This window comes from Rutilus rutilus (assembly GCF_951802725.1).
Source record: "Rutilus rutilus genome assembly, chromosome: 13".
Lineage (NCBI taxonomy): Eukaryota > Metazoa > Chordata > Actinopteri > Cypriniformes > Leuciscidae > Rutilus > Rutilus rutilus.
The window spans coordinates 18,214,468-18,230,975 of record NC_140218.1 but is presented as its reverse complement, the minus strand read 5'-3'; the positions used below and the strand labels follow the sequence as shown (position 1 = coordinate 18,230,975).

The following is a 16,508-nucleotide window of genomic DNA, read 5'->3' as shown; positions in this document are numbered from 1 at the left end:
TCTTGCGGGGAAAAGTAAGCAGTGACTTCACTATTTCCTTACAAAATGTACTGTATGTTTTTGTCATTTTACAAACATTTGGCCACAACGTCTTACATAAACTCTTAGTCATTCGAACTCAGTGTCTCCTTAAGAAACACACTGTTCAGGATTTATTCACCATGACATTTGAAGTTCAACAGCCTTTGCTGTGGAGGCAAATCCTGAATGGCAGGTGTATAAGAGCTGGTTAGAGGCAACCAGATCCCTCATTTAACAGGAAACTGTTCTCTCTCTCTCTCTCTTTCTCTCTCTCTTTACACTGGAAGTTTCCAGGAAGATTTCTCTCTGTGGACTGCGTGGTACGACTCGACTCGGTACGGCACGGTTCGGTTCGCTTTAGCTCGGTTGCTTTTCCATTGCAGTTAGTACCGCTTCAAAATGGGTGGGACTGATCGTATAGTTGCCGCCTCTACTGCCATGACATCATCGTAAACGCGCCACATTTCAAACGCACAACACAGGGGATGGTGCTCTTGATTCTCGGCATGTTGTGGATGTTTTTAAATTAAATTAAACGTTCTTATAATGGTTTCCTATATGGAAGGAAAATTCTTAACGTGTAATTAAACGTTGCGTTCATATTCTGGGCTCATCTGATTTTTTGTACATAGCATAGCCTACTTTATGATTTTAGTATCATAATGATTAATAAATGCACGCACAATTATCCGTGAACTTGATTTGAACAAATGCCTTTCAACTTGTGTGTGCAAAATTCAGAATTAAATGAATGTGCAGCAATCTTTACAAATAGAGAGTCTAGGCCTAATGTAGCCTACTGTTTTAAACTACTGCCATTAAAAAAGCGCATTTAATGTTAAGTTATTTTTTTCCATCTGCCTATGTTGATTATGAAAAGTGAACAGCACGAGACGAGTAGAGAGACATGGAGCGAGTCAGACATAATTTTGACCACTTCATTAAGTTTTGTTCACTTTGTTTTCTTTAAAGTGAATTTCGTTTTGTATAAATTGTATCTTAATTTTAATAATTTTTTCATCAAACAATTGCCTGGATTGAATAAGATGCAAAATAGACAATTTAACCATTGAGGCGCCCGAGCGGTCACTTGCATTGTACGTTAACTGGAGCGCATCTCATCCTCAAATACACAAAGCTTGAAATGTCTTTAAACGAAATAATTCAAAACAAAAAGAAATAGGCTACTCTCTTATGTAATCCATTATGTGCATTTCTCTCTATAGGCGCGTTTACTACGAATATGGCGATCGTCAACTTCATCTTTGCCATGCACAGACACTGACAGAAAACACTATTTTATAAATAAAAATCAGTGCACGCGTTTTAATAAAATTAAAACTTTAATTGTGATCATTAAAATAATTGAATATTAAATAATTTGTGGCCAATTTTTGCTCATTTATTAATAGTAGGCTATATATAGGCTATATATAGGCCTAATTTTATTAAATTGAACAACCGCAAAATTCAGCATTCAATCAAATATTCAAAAAGACTTAATAATAATAATGTTATTTCAACATAATATCTCGTTATTTCGACATAATGTGCGTGCAACAAGCAAGATGTGCGTTTGTAAATCCGGGGACGCGTGCACTGATTTTTATTTATAAAATAGTGTTTTCTGTCAGTGTCTGGCAAAGATGAAGTTGACGATCGCCATATTCGTAGTAAACGCACCTATAGAGAGAAAAAACATTATTATTAAGTCTTTTTGAATATTTGATTGAATGCTGAATTTTGCGCTTGTACAATTTAATAAAATTAAAACTTTAATTGTGATCATTAAAATAATTGAATATTAAATATTTTGTGGCCAATTTTTTCTCATTTATTAATTATATATATATATATGTGTGTGTGTGTGTGTATATATATATATATATATATATGTGTGTGTGTATATATATATATATATATATATATATATACACACATATGTGTGTGTGTGTGCGCACATGCGTTAAAAATTATCCGGCGCCGCCCCTGACTGCAAGAAACAGTTTACAAGAAACTTTTTAACTGCAAGACACTACAGCGTTGGCTGTTGTCTACTGGCTATTTAAATCTAGCGGGTTTGTCTCGTGCATGGTCTCGTGTCGCAAATACAATGACACTGGTAGTGACGATTCTGTCTGACCAATCAGTGATCTTCAGTGTTTTCACGTCACATTTTAGTACCGGTACGGTACGCTTGGAACCTCAACAGAGGTGGTACCATTTAAAGCGAGCCGAAGCGAGCCGTAGTTGGATGATATTGGTACCATGCAGTGGAAATGCGCCATAAGCGTGCCGTACCGTACCATGCAGTGGAAAAGCGCCAAAGCGTGCCGTACCGAACCGAGCCGTACCGTACCATGCAGTGGAAAAGCGCCATTAGTCACATCATGCTGTGAGTTATTCCAGTTATTGATTAGGACAAAATTGGCCTTGACAGAAAGTGTAAATGATGCCTGTGCATTTAGTAGAATTATGATAGCTTAGTTACAGACTCCACATACAGAACCTGAACCCACAAGAACAATCTCTCAGTTTCCAGACAGTAAACTAAACCTGCTATTAATGCTGCTCTGGTTTCACAGCCTCTGACAGAGCTATAGTGGAGAAGATGGAGTGTGACGTGGTGAAGGAGGGGTCTGGTTGTGACCCGTGCAGGTGGATCAGATATTCGAGGGGTCAGGTAGAAAAGAGGCCGGCTTTTACCCCACTCCTACCCTGCCCTTCATTAATGATTAATGAACCCTGAAACAAGATGCCTGAATGAGCTTTGGGACTTATTAATTATGGAGTTGGGTGCATTAATTTGCCTCGCTCAGATCGCTGTTTCCCAGATGCATCTTAGAGCAGGCCTGTTTACCAAACGATCCTCTTGTTTCTATAGAATCTGCGTGTAAAAGTGGAGATTCTGCCACTGTAGCTCAGCAGAACCATGCTGTCGGAGATGGAGAAATATCAAGCAGGAAATTTAATGGCACTTCAAGCTTATGCTGTGAAATATGGAGGCCCAGACGAGTGTCGTGCAGCCTTCTGTCTCTATACAATCTCCAGATGTGTAGAAGACTGCTGGAGACGTATGGCTTTATTAAGCAGAGTGACTGTGCAGAAGTGGATCTTTGGGACAAACAGACTGCTAAGACGCTTCAATGCCAAACCTCCTGCACATCCTGCCAATTCTACATGCTATTATGGGCCCCGTTAGTTGCGTTCAAGCCTTACAACAAATCTTCACTAGAATAAAAGTGTCCCTAACACGGGAAATGTAAAAAGTTAAATATAAGGAATAAGCAAACATCATAATTAGATAAACCACAGCTGAAATTCCTTGTAAAAGAGCTAAGAATGTATCCAAGCACAAACTATATTGGTGTGGAATTAATAGTGTATATTATACTATTAATTTTATTTAAAAAAAAATATCCTTGGGTATGAAATATCCTTTTAAATTATCAATGGTTCAAGAGACAGTCAAGGAAACATGCAGAAGGCAGCTGAAACTCTATAACCACTAAAAAGGTGACTCCATTGGCCTGAGTATTGTCTTTCTACCTCTTAGAAGCTCTACTGGCTTTAGTGATGTGTGAAAGAAAATCATCAATAAATTACATCTCCGGCAGCTGAGGTCCAACGCGACATTGTGTTTCTCATGAAGCGTGGGAATTCTCCTCTTGAGCTTTCACATAAAAACCCACACAGAGAGAGAGCAGAAAGCTTGATGTGTAGACATATGAGATATAATGATTAGGCCCAAGTACCGAGCCCTGATGCATCCCCAATATCTAGTTGCATGCTTGTAAACTCTGACAGGAATGGGGAGGACAGAGATGAAGTGAAACACACTCAGTGAGCTCTAAACATTTGCAAAATAAATTTACACTGCACAATCTCACACATACACACACACACACACACGCTGGGATTGCAATGTCCAGATGGAACTGCAGCTGTCATGACTCAAGGGATTGGCAGCTCAATGAAGACTCTGTTGTGAAACTATATGGGCATTAAAACAAAGTGATTGTCGGGATATACAAACAAGCGAGCCACCAGCCCGCTAGGGGTCGGGGTCACGGGAGTGAGCTTTGGATGGAAAACGGCATTCTTTCATATGTATCTGGTTTCACATTTAGATCATGGCCAGTTTGTTTTGGCTCTCTCCCGCTGGAATTTTTTCTCGGCCTGAGGACTGTAGACAGTTTTCTCTGGACAGGCAAATCCCTCAGTGAGAGACACGGCTATACTGTCCTCCTCCATCCTCTGTGACAGAGACGATGAGCAGGATGAGGGGGAGGTGGGAATTAAAGCAGTCATTCTGTAAGTCATATTATATAATGTAAAAAGTTGAGTTTTGAGTTGAATTCATTTACTGAATGTCTTGACTTCACTTAAAAAAGTTGTCCTGACTAAAAATATGCCATTATTTTAACAATTAGGTAAAGATTTCCATTTCAAATAAATGCTGTTCTTTTGAACTTTCTATTTATCAAAGAGTCCAGGAAAAAAAACGATCACAGTTTTCACCAAAACAATAAGCAGCACAACTGCTGCCAACATTGATAATAAAACAAAATGTTTCTCGAGCACCAAATCACCATATTACAGGCTGTAAAAAAAAAAAAAAATTTAAATCGGAGACAGGAAAATAACAGGCACAAGAGGGCGTCACCCACCCTCTGGCAGTTTATAAACTCTGCGCCCTCATTTCATCTTACCATCATTATGATCTGCCAATGTTTAATCACTCATTAAACCAAGATCAACTGTGATGTTTCCCTTCTCCCTCTTAACTAATCCTCAGACCTCTGAACTTTTTTATATCCACAATCTATGTCTCACAAACTCTCACTCACTGCTCATCCTCTGCTCCAACCCATCCCTCCTAATCCCAAAGTTTATTCTGATGCAGAGACAAATGAGCTTTTAATACCTAATAACCCTGAACACAGCTCCATAAACACATCAGCTAGGCCTTCCTAATAAAGCTGCAAATCAAGTGGTCATGGTCAGTCACGCCACTCTAGTAAAATTAGGCTCTGAATAAAGTGGTCCATGTTCAAGACCTTTACCCAGACTTCCTCAAGATGTTTCAACGAGGATTGCACCATCTTATATTTCATAAACTAGCTATTTTAAATCTTGTGCTGGGACTGAGGAATGTTGTCTTTGTCTCTTTCTGTTATTGTACAGTTTTGCCCTGTGACAGACCCTAGACCTTCAGCGATGGGAATGTTCGATTGGTTGCTTGTTGAAGAGTGAGGTCAGACCACACACAGATTGAATATTTGCGGTGTCTTCATGTCCTAGTTTTGATTCATAGGGTGAATTAGTGTATCCTCGCTTTCCAGTCATCTCTTTTAAGAAATTTGAAGCAGAATACACTGCCTAACTTTATATTCTTCAAATGAATGTCTTTACGTTCCAACGGTTCTGTGTGAGTGAGCACAGAGGACCAGATGTGAATGTTTTACAATCACTATATTGTACAAAGCCACTTATTCTCAAGCTCTTACCTGTTTTATTGGGCTCAGTGTCTGAGACAGCCAGCAAGGGTCCCGTAGGTGAGGGGGACGAGACGGGCCCGGGAGGAGGTTTGTCAGTGTCTTGTGGGCGGCTCTTTGAGGTCTCAATGCCTTTGACTCTCCTAGCATGACGGTTCCCCTTGTAGTGGGCTTCTGCCTGACTCTGAAATGAACACACAGGTAATGCTACTTAAACATTCTATGAACACACCTTTCAAAATCCACAAAGAGCTGCACACAAACAAAACAGGTAGAGTACAAAAAAGTTTGTAATGCTTAAAGGCAATATTTGACATCTGGTACTGGATGTCCCATCCAGGAGTCATAACATGGGCTTATACCTACAGGAGGACACTGATGCCACATGACACCCATTTTCTGTGAGTGTGAAACTGACTGTCTTAATGGGCTGCTTTTACATGTCTTAAAAAATATTTATGTAAACTTTAAGTTAATTGAACTTTTTTTTTTAATACAAATTATATTATTATCAACATTATTATTATAATTATAATTCTTATTAATAATAATAATAATAATAATATTTTGGTTACACTTTATTTTAATGTGTCCGTTACAGTGTAATTGTACAAAATGACAAAAAATATGTATTCTGGATATACACTAATTTAATAATAATAATAATAATAATAAGCAAAGTTGTTTTAATTATTTGAATACAATTTTATTATTATTTAAATTATTTTATGCATAATATTAACACTACTAATTATATTTAATTTATTATTATTAATAATAAAATAAATTACACAAAATGATGTATACCATTAGACAAAGAATATGAGGTCTTTTTCCATGATTTCATTATCAAGTCAAGTCTAGTCACCTTCATTTATATAGCGCTTTTAACAATATAGATTGTTTCAAAACAGCTTTACAGTGATAATAGTAAATTAAAGTAACAGAGATTGTTTGGGCTTTACAGCAGCTCTAGAATAAAGTTATTGTCCAGCTAAAGTAAGTTTTGATTGATTCACTTCCGTCGCAACGAACATTAGTTATTAACTTAGGGGCCGCTAACACGACACCGTTCTAACAGAAAACCCTTAAGTTCTCTCTGTGCAATCTTTAAAAACGCGAACCTGTGAGAATGCTGACGGCAACACTGTGTTTGTATAAGTAGAGAGAATGAGACCATTGTTAAGTGAAAGGACATATTTAGCCGTCTCAGCGGTCAGTGCAGAAGCAGTGCAAAACCAAAGGAAACACAAAACAGTTGACTACTGTGAAAGCTCTAATCTGCATAAACAATTCCACTTCTCTGATGTGGCACAATCTAGTCCACTCATCGATCGTGCTGACTTGACCTCTAGCAGGAACACACGAGGAGATATTTCCAGAGATGCTCACACTGGAGCTGTCGCCTGCGGCCTGCGGTCTGCATCCTCATAACAGGGGAGCACAATGCATATCTGTCCTGCCTCCCAGCAGCACGCTTCAAACAGATCAACTAGCAGCCGCTTCCCAAAACAGCCATGGCCTCAGAATGTGTCCCATAAGGACAAACATGATGATGATTATTAAATGGCTGGATTAGCTGTTGTGTGAAACTGAGAATGAGTTGACAACCGTTGCTGCAGACACTGGGAGCAGGACCAAGAGACTCATACCAGAGTGTCATCCAGGGCTCAGACGCTCACAACATTAAAAGAGGCGTGGAACCCCAGCAGAGACTCATGGGAACAAAGAGATTAAGACAGCTCGGATAGGCCTTTAAGACCGTTAGGGTACACTTGAGGGAATGGCATTAGGTTGGCCCTTCCTGTCTGTTGTGGCAGGTTGTGGGCTGTAATTTGGTGATGACAGAACCTTGTATAGCTGGTGGTCTGTAATCGAAGCCTTCAGGGGTTTGAAGAAGCTGCCTGTCTAAAGCACGCAGGAAACTGAGGAGGATGTGGGAAAGAAGTACTAAAAGAGCAGCGATCCCTGGGATTAAGGAGGAAAGAGGAGAAGATAGCCATGTGGTTCTGGCGGAAACCAACAGAGAACTCAATGGATATGGGGCTAAAGCACAGGTGCTCCATATGTTTTAGACAGAGGTCACACAGACAAAAAAATGTATGTATAACTGATCAGACTTGAAAAAAATGCAGAAGAAAAGAATATGCATCCAAAAACAAATGAGAAACACAGTTCATGCCATTGCCACGTGCGAGCAACAGACTCAAACCGTCTAGGGCGGTAATCACAACCATGAGTTACAGAGAATACAATCAATACTGGAGATTCCAAGTATTTTTTTAAACAGTCTGTGACTAGGAATGGTAATAGTAAAGAATTTAACGGTTCTAGTTCCAATTCCTCTTAGCAATTCTTTTAGTAAGGACTAAATATTGAATAAAAATGCTGTCATTTTTAAAATCCTTGAATAATAATTATGAATTCTTTAATAATGCATTACACAGACCGTCTTTTAGACGTGTCATAAATGAAGTCAAATAATTGGCTTTGACTCTATATATATATATATATATACACTACTGACAAAAGTCATAATGTGCATCTTTACACATTGTTGAATGAATGAACAACCAATCAGAAACTACATTTCTCACAGTTAATTGTAAGCTGTATTCGTTTGATACTCTAAAAAGAAACTGCTTATTAGAATCATTCATTCAGGAATCAGTCTACACTGTATACACTGTATGTTTTCGATTCACTAAAAAGAACCGATTCATTAAAGTCATTTGTCAGACTACACTGGTCGCAATGCATAATTTTGATTCACTAAAAAGAACAGGTTCGTAAGATTCGGGAATTGGACTGCCGTAGATTCAGCAGCGCCATTGCGTTGACACCAAATAGTAGAACAGTTCTCTGTCTTGAGTATTTTTGTATGGTGGTCCGCCCGCATTGCCGAAAGAATGCATCAATGAGAATGCAACTGAGCATCATTCAGTTCTGGTATTTAAAAAAAAAAAACTGATAAAATGACACTATCATCCTTTAGAAACAAACAGTTTGTAGCTAAGCTGTTTTGGCCAGTTCCTAACTCAAATTCAACTATTAGCAATACAAATCCAATTTGAACCCACATACAGAGTTTATTAATTGAAATTCTCAGTTAATTCTTTCATAATGAAGTGACTTACAAGAGAGGGCATGCATTATGTGTGAAAAATACCTCAGCCATTAGATATGAATACAAATCAAGTACCAAGCCAAATCCAAAATGTGCCGGTGAAGTGCTGGTATGAATGCAGCGCTATCAATAGAATAAGGAAACGAGGAAAGTTCTCGCCCAGATGGCACAGGGTTTTACATAAGAGAGATGAGTTGGTTTTGAGAGCACAAGATTAATTCTTCTAAGCACAACGATGGTAAAACAGGAAGCATGAGCATGAAGAACTTTTCCAAGGACAAATTAGGACACAGAGACCACATTGTCCCAGTCTCATTGAACCACGTGTGAACAGTATGTAACGCAACATACACCAACATACAATTACCACAACAAAATGGGAAAGGGCGGCATGAGGAGGATTGACAGCTGTGGCTATTCCCGAGTCACGACGCTCATCACACACATGGAAGGAAGGTTAATTTGCCCTAGTGACGGAAAACCAGCCAGTGAATGACGGAAATTGTGCGACATCGGTGGGCCACTGCAGCTCTGGCAGGGGGAGGGACACGCATTCAACCCTGTCCTGCAGCAACAGTGACACAATATGGTGACATCACTTCTGCAGCGCTGCAAGGTTATACCTCCATCTTGCGCTAGAGTGAAAGGGACAGAGGGACACTGGCAGCACAGCATAACACAAGTCGGAGCTCCTAGTTTGATGAATGCATCAGATAACACTTGCTGGCGGCCAATTGTCTGCTTTTTCCACCACAAATGTCCTCAGTTATCGGCACTGGGGGGTGTGGAATCTATGAATCCATAATGGAGCGTGAAATGATGATGGGAAGGAGGCGAGGGATTAGATATTTTCAAGGAACAAATGCATTGCTTTATTCGGCATAGTAGAGGAAGAAAATGTAGACTCGTTGCTCTGTGTAACCATTTAATGAAACGTGGCATTGTATAATTTAATCTCCTAACGTAGCTGAATCATTTCCAGTGCAACAATGCATGAAAGAAGTAGCACGATTTCTAAAAAAACATACAAACTTGCAATTGTTTGATGTCTTTTCTTTTGATCTCTCCGTTCTTCACTCACAACTGATTTGACGCCGCGAACACTCGATGCCTGACAACTTTAAAAATAAATAAGAGTTTAAATTGTTAGGACAATGACAAAAGAATGTGTAAGTTTGTATGAAGGTTTATGAGTGTTTTTCATGTGGCACTGTCCACAGATACAGCACACTTTAAAAAAAAAAAAAATCAATACCCAAATTATGTTTTTTGTTCATGTTATAATCTAACGTAAAATTAACCTAGCATGAAAAGTAGATAGTTTTAAACACACAATGTATGTATCCCCTTAAAAATCATACTAAATGTATAAATGTAAAAATAATAAAATCATTTGAAAAATGTAAGAATAAATGAATTAATAAATGAGTCATATTATTTGTATTTATTAAGCATCAGCATTCAGCCCTTACCCATGTTATTTAAAAATATGATCAAAATATAAATTAATTTTTTTGCAAAATGTATAACAAAATTATATAATAATAAGAAAAAAAAAGCAGGCCCCATATTGTACCCTTTTTATGGAAAGTGCCATGTGGTTGTGTGTGTGTGTGTGTGTGTGTGTGTGTGTGTGTGTATACCTATTTAGCTATATTTTGGGGACACATTTAAGGAGTGACCAAAAACCTGACAAAATCTCCAAAAACCGTCCTCATTTGTAAATCTGGTATAAACTATTTTTTTTTAAATGTAAAAATGCTGTTTTTTAATGTGATGGGTAGGTTTAGGGGTAGGGTTAGTGTGTAAGGGGATAGAATATACAGTTTGTACAGTATAAAAACCATTACGTCTATGGAAAGTCCCCATGAAACATGAAAACATGTGTGAGTGTGTAGTTAAATGCAAAGCAGGGGTGTTGAAATTATATGCCTATCTTTTACAAACCAGGACAGCTGCAGGTGTCAGAGATGTCTAATCTGTAGTCAAGTGCTTAAGGTTTATTGAACAGCATGCATTATTATTTACAAGCACACTTGTGTCAAGCTCGTTTGACTTGAGGGTCATGAACCAGATTGTAAACTAAAGGCATCTTTGGGTGGCACTTTGGGATATGGAATTTATAGCTGAACTAACAACCGTCTAGGATATTTACTATGAACCAAAACAAAGCAACATTAGATGATGGAAGTAACTGCAGTTTACAACTTCAATCTAATCTTCACCTCCATGAAAAAATATCACCTCCAATGATCCTACTACAACTCTTAAGTCCAAGTTGTTTCACAGAATTGCTGAGTTGTCTCAAAATCTCTCCCCATAAATCATTAAAAGCGAGCTGGGCTAACAGCTATTTTCGCAGGTCTTCACATGCAGGCTTGGCCTCTCCGTCTTCTCCCTGTTTTTCATTGTCTGTGGATGCAGTTTAAAGAAGGCCATACATCTGCTCGACTGGAGGCCCAAGATTACAGGCTCACACCAAGAAAGCCACTTTCTGCCCATGATTACAGTTCTCGTCCGTAAAAATAGCGCAGGCCAGTGGGACACTCCCAGGTCCTGCTCTGTTACTAATCTCACACATGTCACAATGTCTGCCACAGCTGCAACTGAATTCATCCCAGAATATATCAGGCTTAAGTTTCCCCCCAAACAAGCGTAGCATAAACAACTAACATAATTGCTTTCATTGATGCGCGAGGAATATTGGAACTGCAAAATGTGCGATAGGAATCTTGCAATAAAAGTCTAAAATGGAAAATTTTAACGTTGTTTTTGTAGGAAGGTTTCTGAAGCATTTCCTGGTGGAAATAATATCTTATAATTGAGCTATTACTGTATGTTGAGAGAGATTTTCTTTAAACTCTTTTTAATCGTAGAAAGAAAGAAAAAGGCTTCATCCTGTAAGCATTCGCTCTGACATGCTATGCGGATACAGTACTTCAAAGAGGATTTGCCATTGGCTATTTCCGGACTAGAAAGCAGAGCGTGCAAAGTATCTCAGCAACATGAACATAACACTCATATTACATAGAAAGCTCAATCTAAGAAATCTATATACGATTTCATGTCTTCAGTTCAATAAGCCAGTTGAGTAAGCCACCAAAGAGAACATACATGTCAAACAGTCCAATATCAGATGCCTCACCTCAGAGTTGAAACGGATCTGGCAGACATTACAGGAAATGATTGGCCGTTTGGTCTTCACCAGTGGGACTCCAAAGGTGTGGTTGATCACTGCCTTCTGAACAGGGTCCATCTGAACACAGAACAGGAGAAAGGGGGAAAGGGAAAAGAGAAAGGACTTGTGAAACTAAACTCTGATCCGGCTCCCGTTAGACAGACAAGGTCATTACTCATGTTGATGGAAAGGTCTAGGTGGCAGCAGAACATGGCTAAAGGGTGAACATATGGTGCAAAGAGTCAGGACACCTGTGAGATCAAGTCAGGGTGAGCAGCTCATCTCTTGCACAAATGTTGTTCGTCAAGTTTCAAAATATCAATGACTTAGATAATAAACGAAGACAACCTAATAACTCACTTTCCATTAAAGAGGCCACATTACACTAGATCATTTCTAGACCAGCATATAGACTGCATACCAAAAGATTCCTGAATATAATTTACCGGATAAAAAACTAACAGTGAGCAGTACATTTGTTCCAGTTTGGTACTTGACTGTTTATAATTAGTTCATGTTAGATCTGGTCAATTAAATAATATTAACAGAATATATTAACAAAAATTGTTACAAAAATGTTACAAAGATATTTAATTCAAAAATATTTTCTCATATATATTTATTCATTTATATATGTATGTATATATATATATATATATATATATATATATACAGTCAAACCAAAAATTATTCAGACGCCAGATATAATTTTTTTACTAGTGGGTGCAGGACACTATAGTTCATTTATGTAAGTGAGGATAGCAAAATAAAGTAAACTGTGACATATTATACCCAAATAGTCTTCATACAGTGGACTACCAGTAAAATTATGGGTTAGGGTTATTATTCAGACAAAAATTATTCAGACACTTTGACATGACCATGTTTTGCTTTAGTGTTTTTTCTTTAATTACTAATGCGACCTTTTTACACCAGAGACTGAATAAAATTAAGCATTGCTTGGTAATTGGTTGACCTAAATTGGTATTATCTAATTGTGTACTTATATTTAACAGCTGACAGCTATTCAACCTAATTCATTTGTGAGACAGAAGGATGGCCAAAACCAGTGAAATATCAACTGATTTGATAACCAGTTCTTATCATATTTTATTACCATTTTCTAAACTAAAGCGAATAAACTGTTATAATGTGAGAAATGTTAAGTGTCTGAATACATTTTGGTTTGACTGTATGTATATAATAGCCACACACATATTATATTTTCAGTATGTAGATAATATACTGTACCGTGTACATACATCACAGACACACATTAAATTGTTTCTGTTTCAGTGTCCAAAATGTGAGTTGTCAGACTTTTAATATAAATTTAACCCACTATCCTAAAGGCCTCATTATACTTCTGCGTCGGACATACGCCGGAGCCTATACGCCGTAGGCAACGTGTTGGTTTTAATTTATACTTCTGTGTCGTTGTCCGCGTTGACGCGCACCTGGGGAGCATGAAACCCCGAGGGAGGGGTTCTGGCAGACCAATCACAGCGCTTGTGTCCGCGTAGAATTGACGCGTTGTTACATTTTTGGAGAGGTGCACGTCAGGGTACGCCGTAGGGTACGCGCGCTACATACAGCCTACGACGTAGCTACGGCGGCAGTTCGACGCAGAAGTATAAAACAGGCTTAAGTACCGCATCTCATAGCGCCAATGGTTAAGCCTCTGTTTATGACCAGCTTAGTGCACAAAGCCTGATGGTCGCAGTCCAAAAATCTTTTGGCCTTTGTGGTCTGCATTCAGTGCTCTATTGTCCTATGATTCCCAGCATGATTATTCACTTGATATAGTTTCATTTAATTTGAGTATTTCGACATGACATTTTATACAATATGATGCAGCTAATCTGCGTGCATAAATTTTCCAAGTCATTCTTTCTGGAAAACAGTCAAACTTGACTAATTTTTTGGACTAATATAGAATGCCTGTGATACATGATTTCCAATACAGCCAGTTGCAGAAATAAAATGTTTAACCTTTCATCTATGATGGTTGTGCTTTTTATTCCAAATACTAAAAACAATAGACTAAGCCAGGCCCGTTTGGAACATCTCCTCTTGGCTGGGAAACGCGAGAGAACCTGAAATGAATATTCTCTTAGTCAAACAAAAACATTTTGAAACTCTGCAAACGAAACGTATCCAGGCAACCCCCTACTAGAAGCAAACACAGAGCCGAGACGTGGTTCAAGATGACAGCGTCCACCGACTGTAGGTTAGCGTTCTTGAACCGGATTTCCTCCGATTTTTGCCTCTTATCTCTTTTGGCACAGGCCCGAAAACTTGTTTGTGTTCTGCGTCACCGTAACCGTCGAGGACCTGATGCCATTGTGCATGTGTAACGTCCACATTACATCAGTCAGACAGGCAGTGGATTAGCCACAATGATGTTGTTCTATGGCTTTGCCTTCATGAATCTCCAGAGGATTAAGTGAAGCTGGCAGTTAGCAGGGTAATCAGAACACCTCCAGCTAGAACACATCAATAGATACAACTGTCAGTACTAACAGCCTCAGCGAGGAAACGGATGGAGGAGGGGCTCCGGCAGGATTCACAGGAAAAATCAAAGCTCAGAAAAAGATTACTTTTAAGGCTCATGTCTTTTTTAAAAGTCTGCTGGCTGCATTTTAACTCAGAACGCCCTTCTAATCAAGATTTAATAGCATACAGAAGTTAAAATGCGTTTCTAGACCAAAATCATGGGTGTTGGTCCATCATGCTTCGCATTATGAAGTAAAAATAGCACTGCATTAAAGTGGTCTTCTGCTGGTGTTGATTTATTCCTTTGACTTTCTCATTTGAGAGACATCTTGGCACATAACTATCCCAACCAATTTCCTCAAACTTCAACAATCTCATGATACGGCTTTATGATGATGCTACAAGAATCAAACTAATGAAACCACCAAACCACAGCTGAAAGATGCCTTAAAGGGACAGTTCACCTAAAAACGAATATTCGGTCATCATTTTACTTTACATCATGACTTTCTGTCTGCGCGGAACCCAAATAAGTTATTTTGAAGAACTGTTTTTGTCCATAGAATGAAAGTCAATGGGGTCCAAAACAACACTAAACTTAAACTCCATTGACTTTCATTGTATATGGGGGAAAACATATATCTTTAAAACCATATGTTACATAAAACATATTTTATATGTCATTTATAAGTCATACAGGATGACATGATGTAAAGTAAATTATTCATTTTTGAGTGAAATATTCCTTTAAGGCGTGTGTATCGTTCATGTTTTATGGAAGCCTCTATAACATGCTGTATTTTTATGGTGTTGGCAGACACTGCATCTATACTAATTATCAAAGCGAGCAATTAACAGTGCATGTTACATTTATCCAATTGGCAAGCACAGTGTCTGTCATATGACCTCCTGATGCTCCCTCTGGAAAACCACATCCCACACACTGATAACTGCTCAAAAATAGCCAGATCCTTCTTACTATAAAAACACAGACCCTTTAATGACCAAAGGGTTCATGCAAACATTAAAATTCTGTCATCTTTTACTCACTGTTTTACTGACTTTACTCTGTGGAACATGATGTAAAATACGTTTCTTTTTCATGCAATGAAAGTCAAAAGGGTCCAATGTTTTGAACCTGATTGACTTTCACTGTATGGGCAAAAACGTGAAAACATTCTTCAAAATATCCTTTGTGTTCTGCAAAACAAATAAAGTCCATACAGGTTTGGAACAACATGAAGGTGAGTAAATGATTTTGGATAAACTATCACTTTAAAGGTAAAACATGTAAAATAGATCACAAGAGTCTCCCCTTCCACTTACAACAAGATCCCATGTCAGTTAATGCAAACACAGCATGCCGGACACCACAAGCCCAAAATGCACTGCGTTCCAACACAGAAGAAGGTGCGATGGCAGATAAAACGACCCACGAAGAAAACGAATGCCGTTCAGCGTCCAGCGTCCAGCGCTTGAGACCCAGATAAAAGTACCCAGCTCTCTGCCTGAGTTAGCTGGAGGGCACTCACCTTCATATCCCCGGCAGCGCCTGGATCTCGCAGCTGCATTGGATCCTCCATGAGGGAGCGCGTGTTTGTGTGTGGGAGGGTGTGTGTGAGAGTGTCACTCATCCTGAAGGGATCCTGGCTGTCCCACCACACCACCTGATTCTCACACACTCTCTTGCGTTCGCACGCTTCTGTGCCCCCTTCTGGGGATGACAGCGAGCAATTCTTGCGCTTACAGGTCCGGGATATGATTAATTGATGTCTCTCTTCCTAGTTTTGTCTCTTCTTTTCCACCGTCGGTCGTCACTCTTGCCGTTAGGGATCAGTTTCTCGTTCTCCGCTGTTTAATCTCATCCACCTTCCTTCCATTCCTCCCTCCATCCTTCCTGACACTTCACAGCAAGCCAAGACTGCGTTCCTGGTTGGATGCTCTCTCTTCATTTTCCTCTGCTTCTCACTGGTTTTTTCTATCCTTTCCTTCCCTTTTTTTCTCCACTAATAAATTCTGTCGTCCCTTTCCTGTGCTCTTTCAAAGATCTCCTTCCTCTTTCTGTCCTACATGCTCGCTCGCTGACTGCTTATTTTGCTCAGATGCACTAAGAATATCATGCACTCCCTCAGTTTTTTCCTTTCTCACTCCCCAAATCACCCCTTCACTCCCTCATTCTCTCAAAAAC

The 16,508-nt window shown here is 38.9% G+C and overlaps 1 protein-coding gene across 3 annotated transcripts in view; it reads right to left on the bottom strand.

The window, feature by feature from the left end:
- znf385a (zinc finger protein 385A) overlaps positions 1–16,508 on the bottom strand; it is a 78,901-nt gene that overhangs the window by 6,616 nt on the left and 55,777 nt on the right. For 2 of the 3 annotated variants that reach the window (XM_084428340.1, XM_084428341.1), the window contains exons 3-4: positions 11,792–11,902; positions 5,532–5,703 (exon numbers count right to left, since the gene is read on the bottom strand). In XM_084428340.1, the coding sequence (XP_084284466.1) occupies positions 5,532–5,703; positions 11,792–11,902 (283 nt within the window). Of the gene's footprint in view, positions 1–5,531; positions 5,704–11,791; positions 11,903–15,852; positions 16,491–16,508 lie in introns of those variants that run through there. The other variant, XM_084428342.1, reaches the window with a different exon arrangement.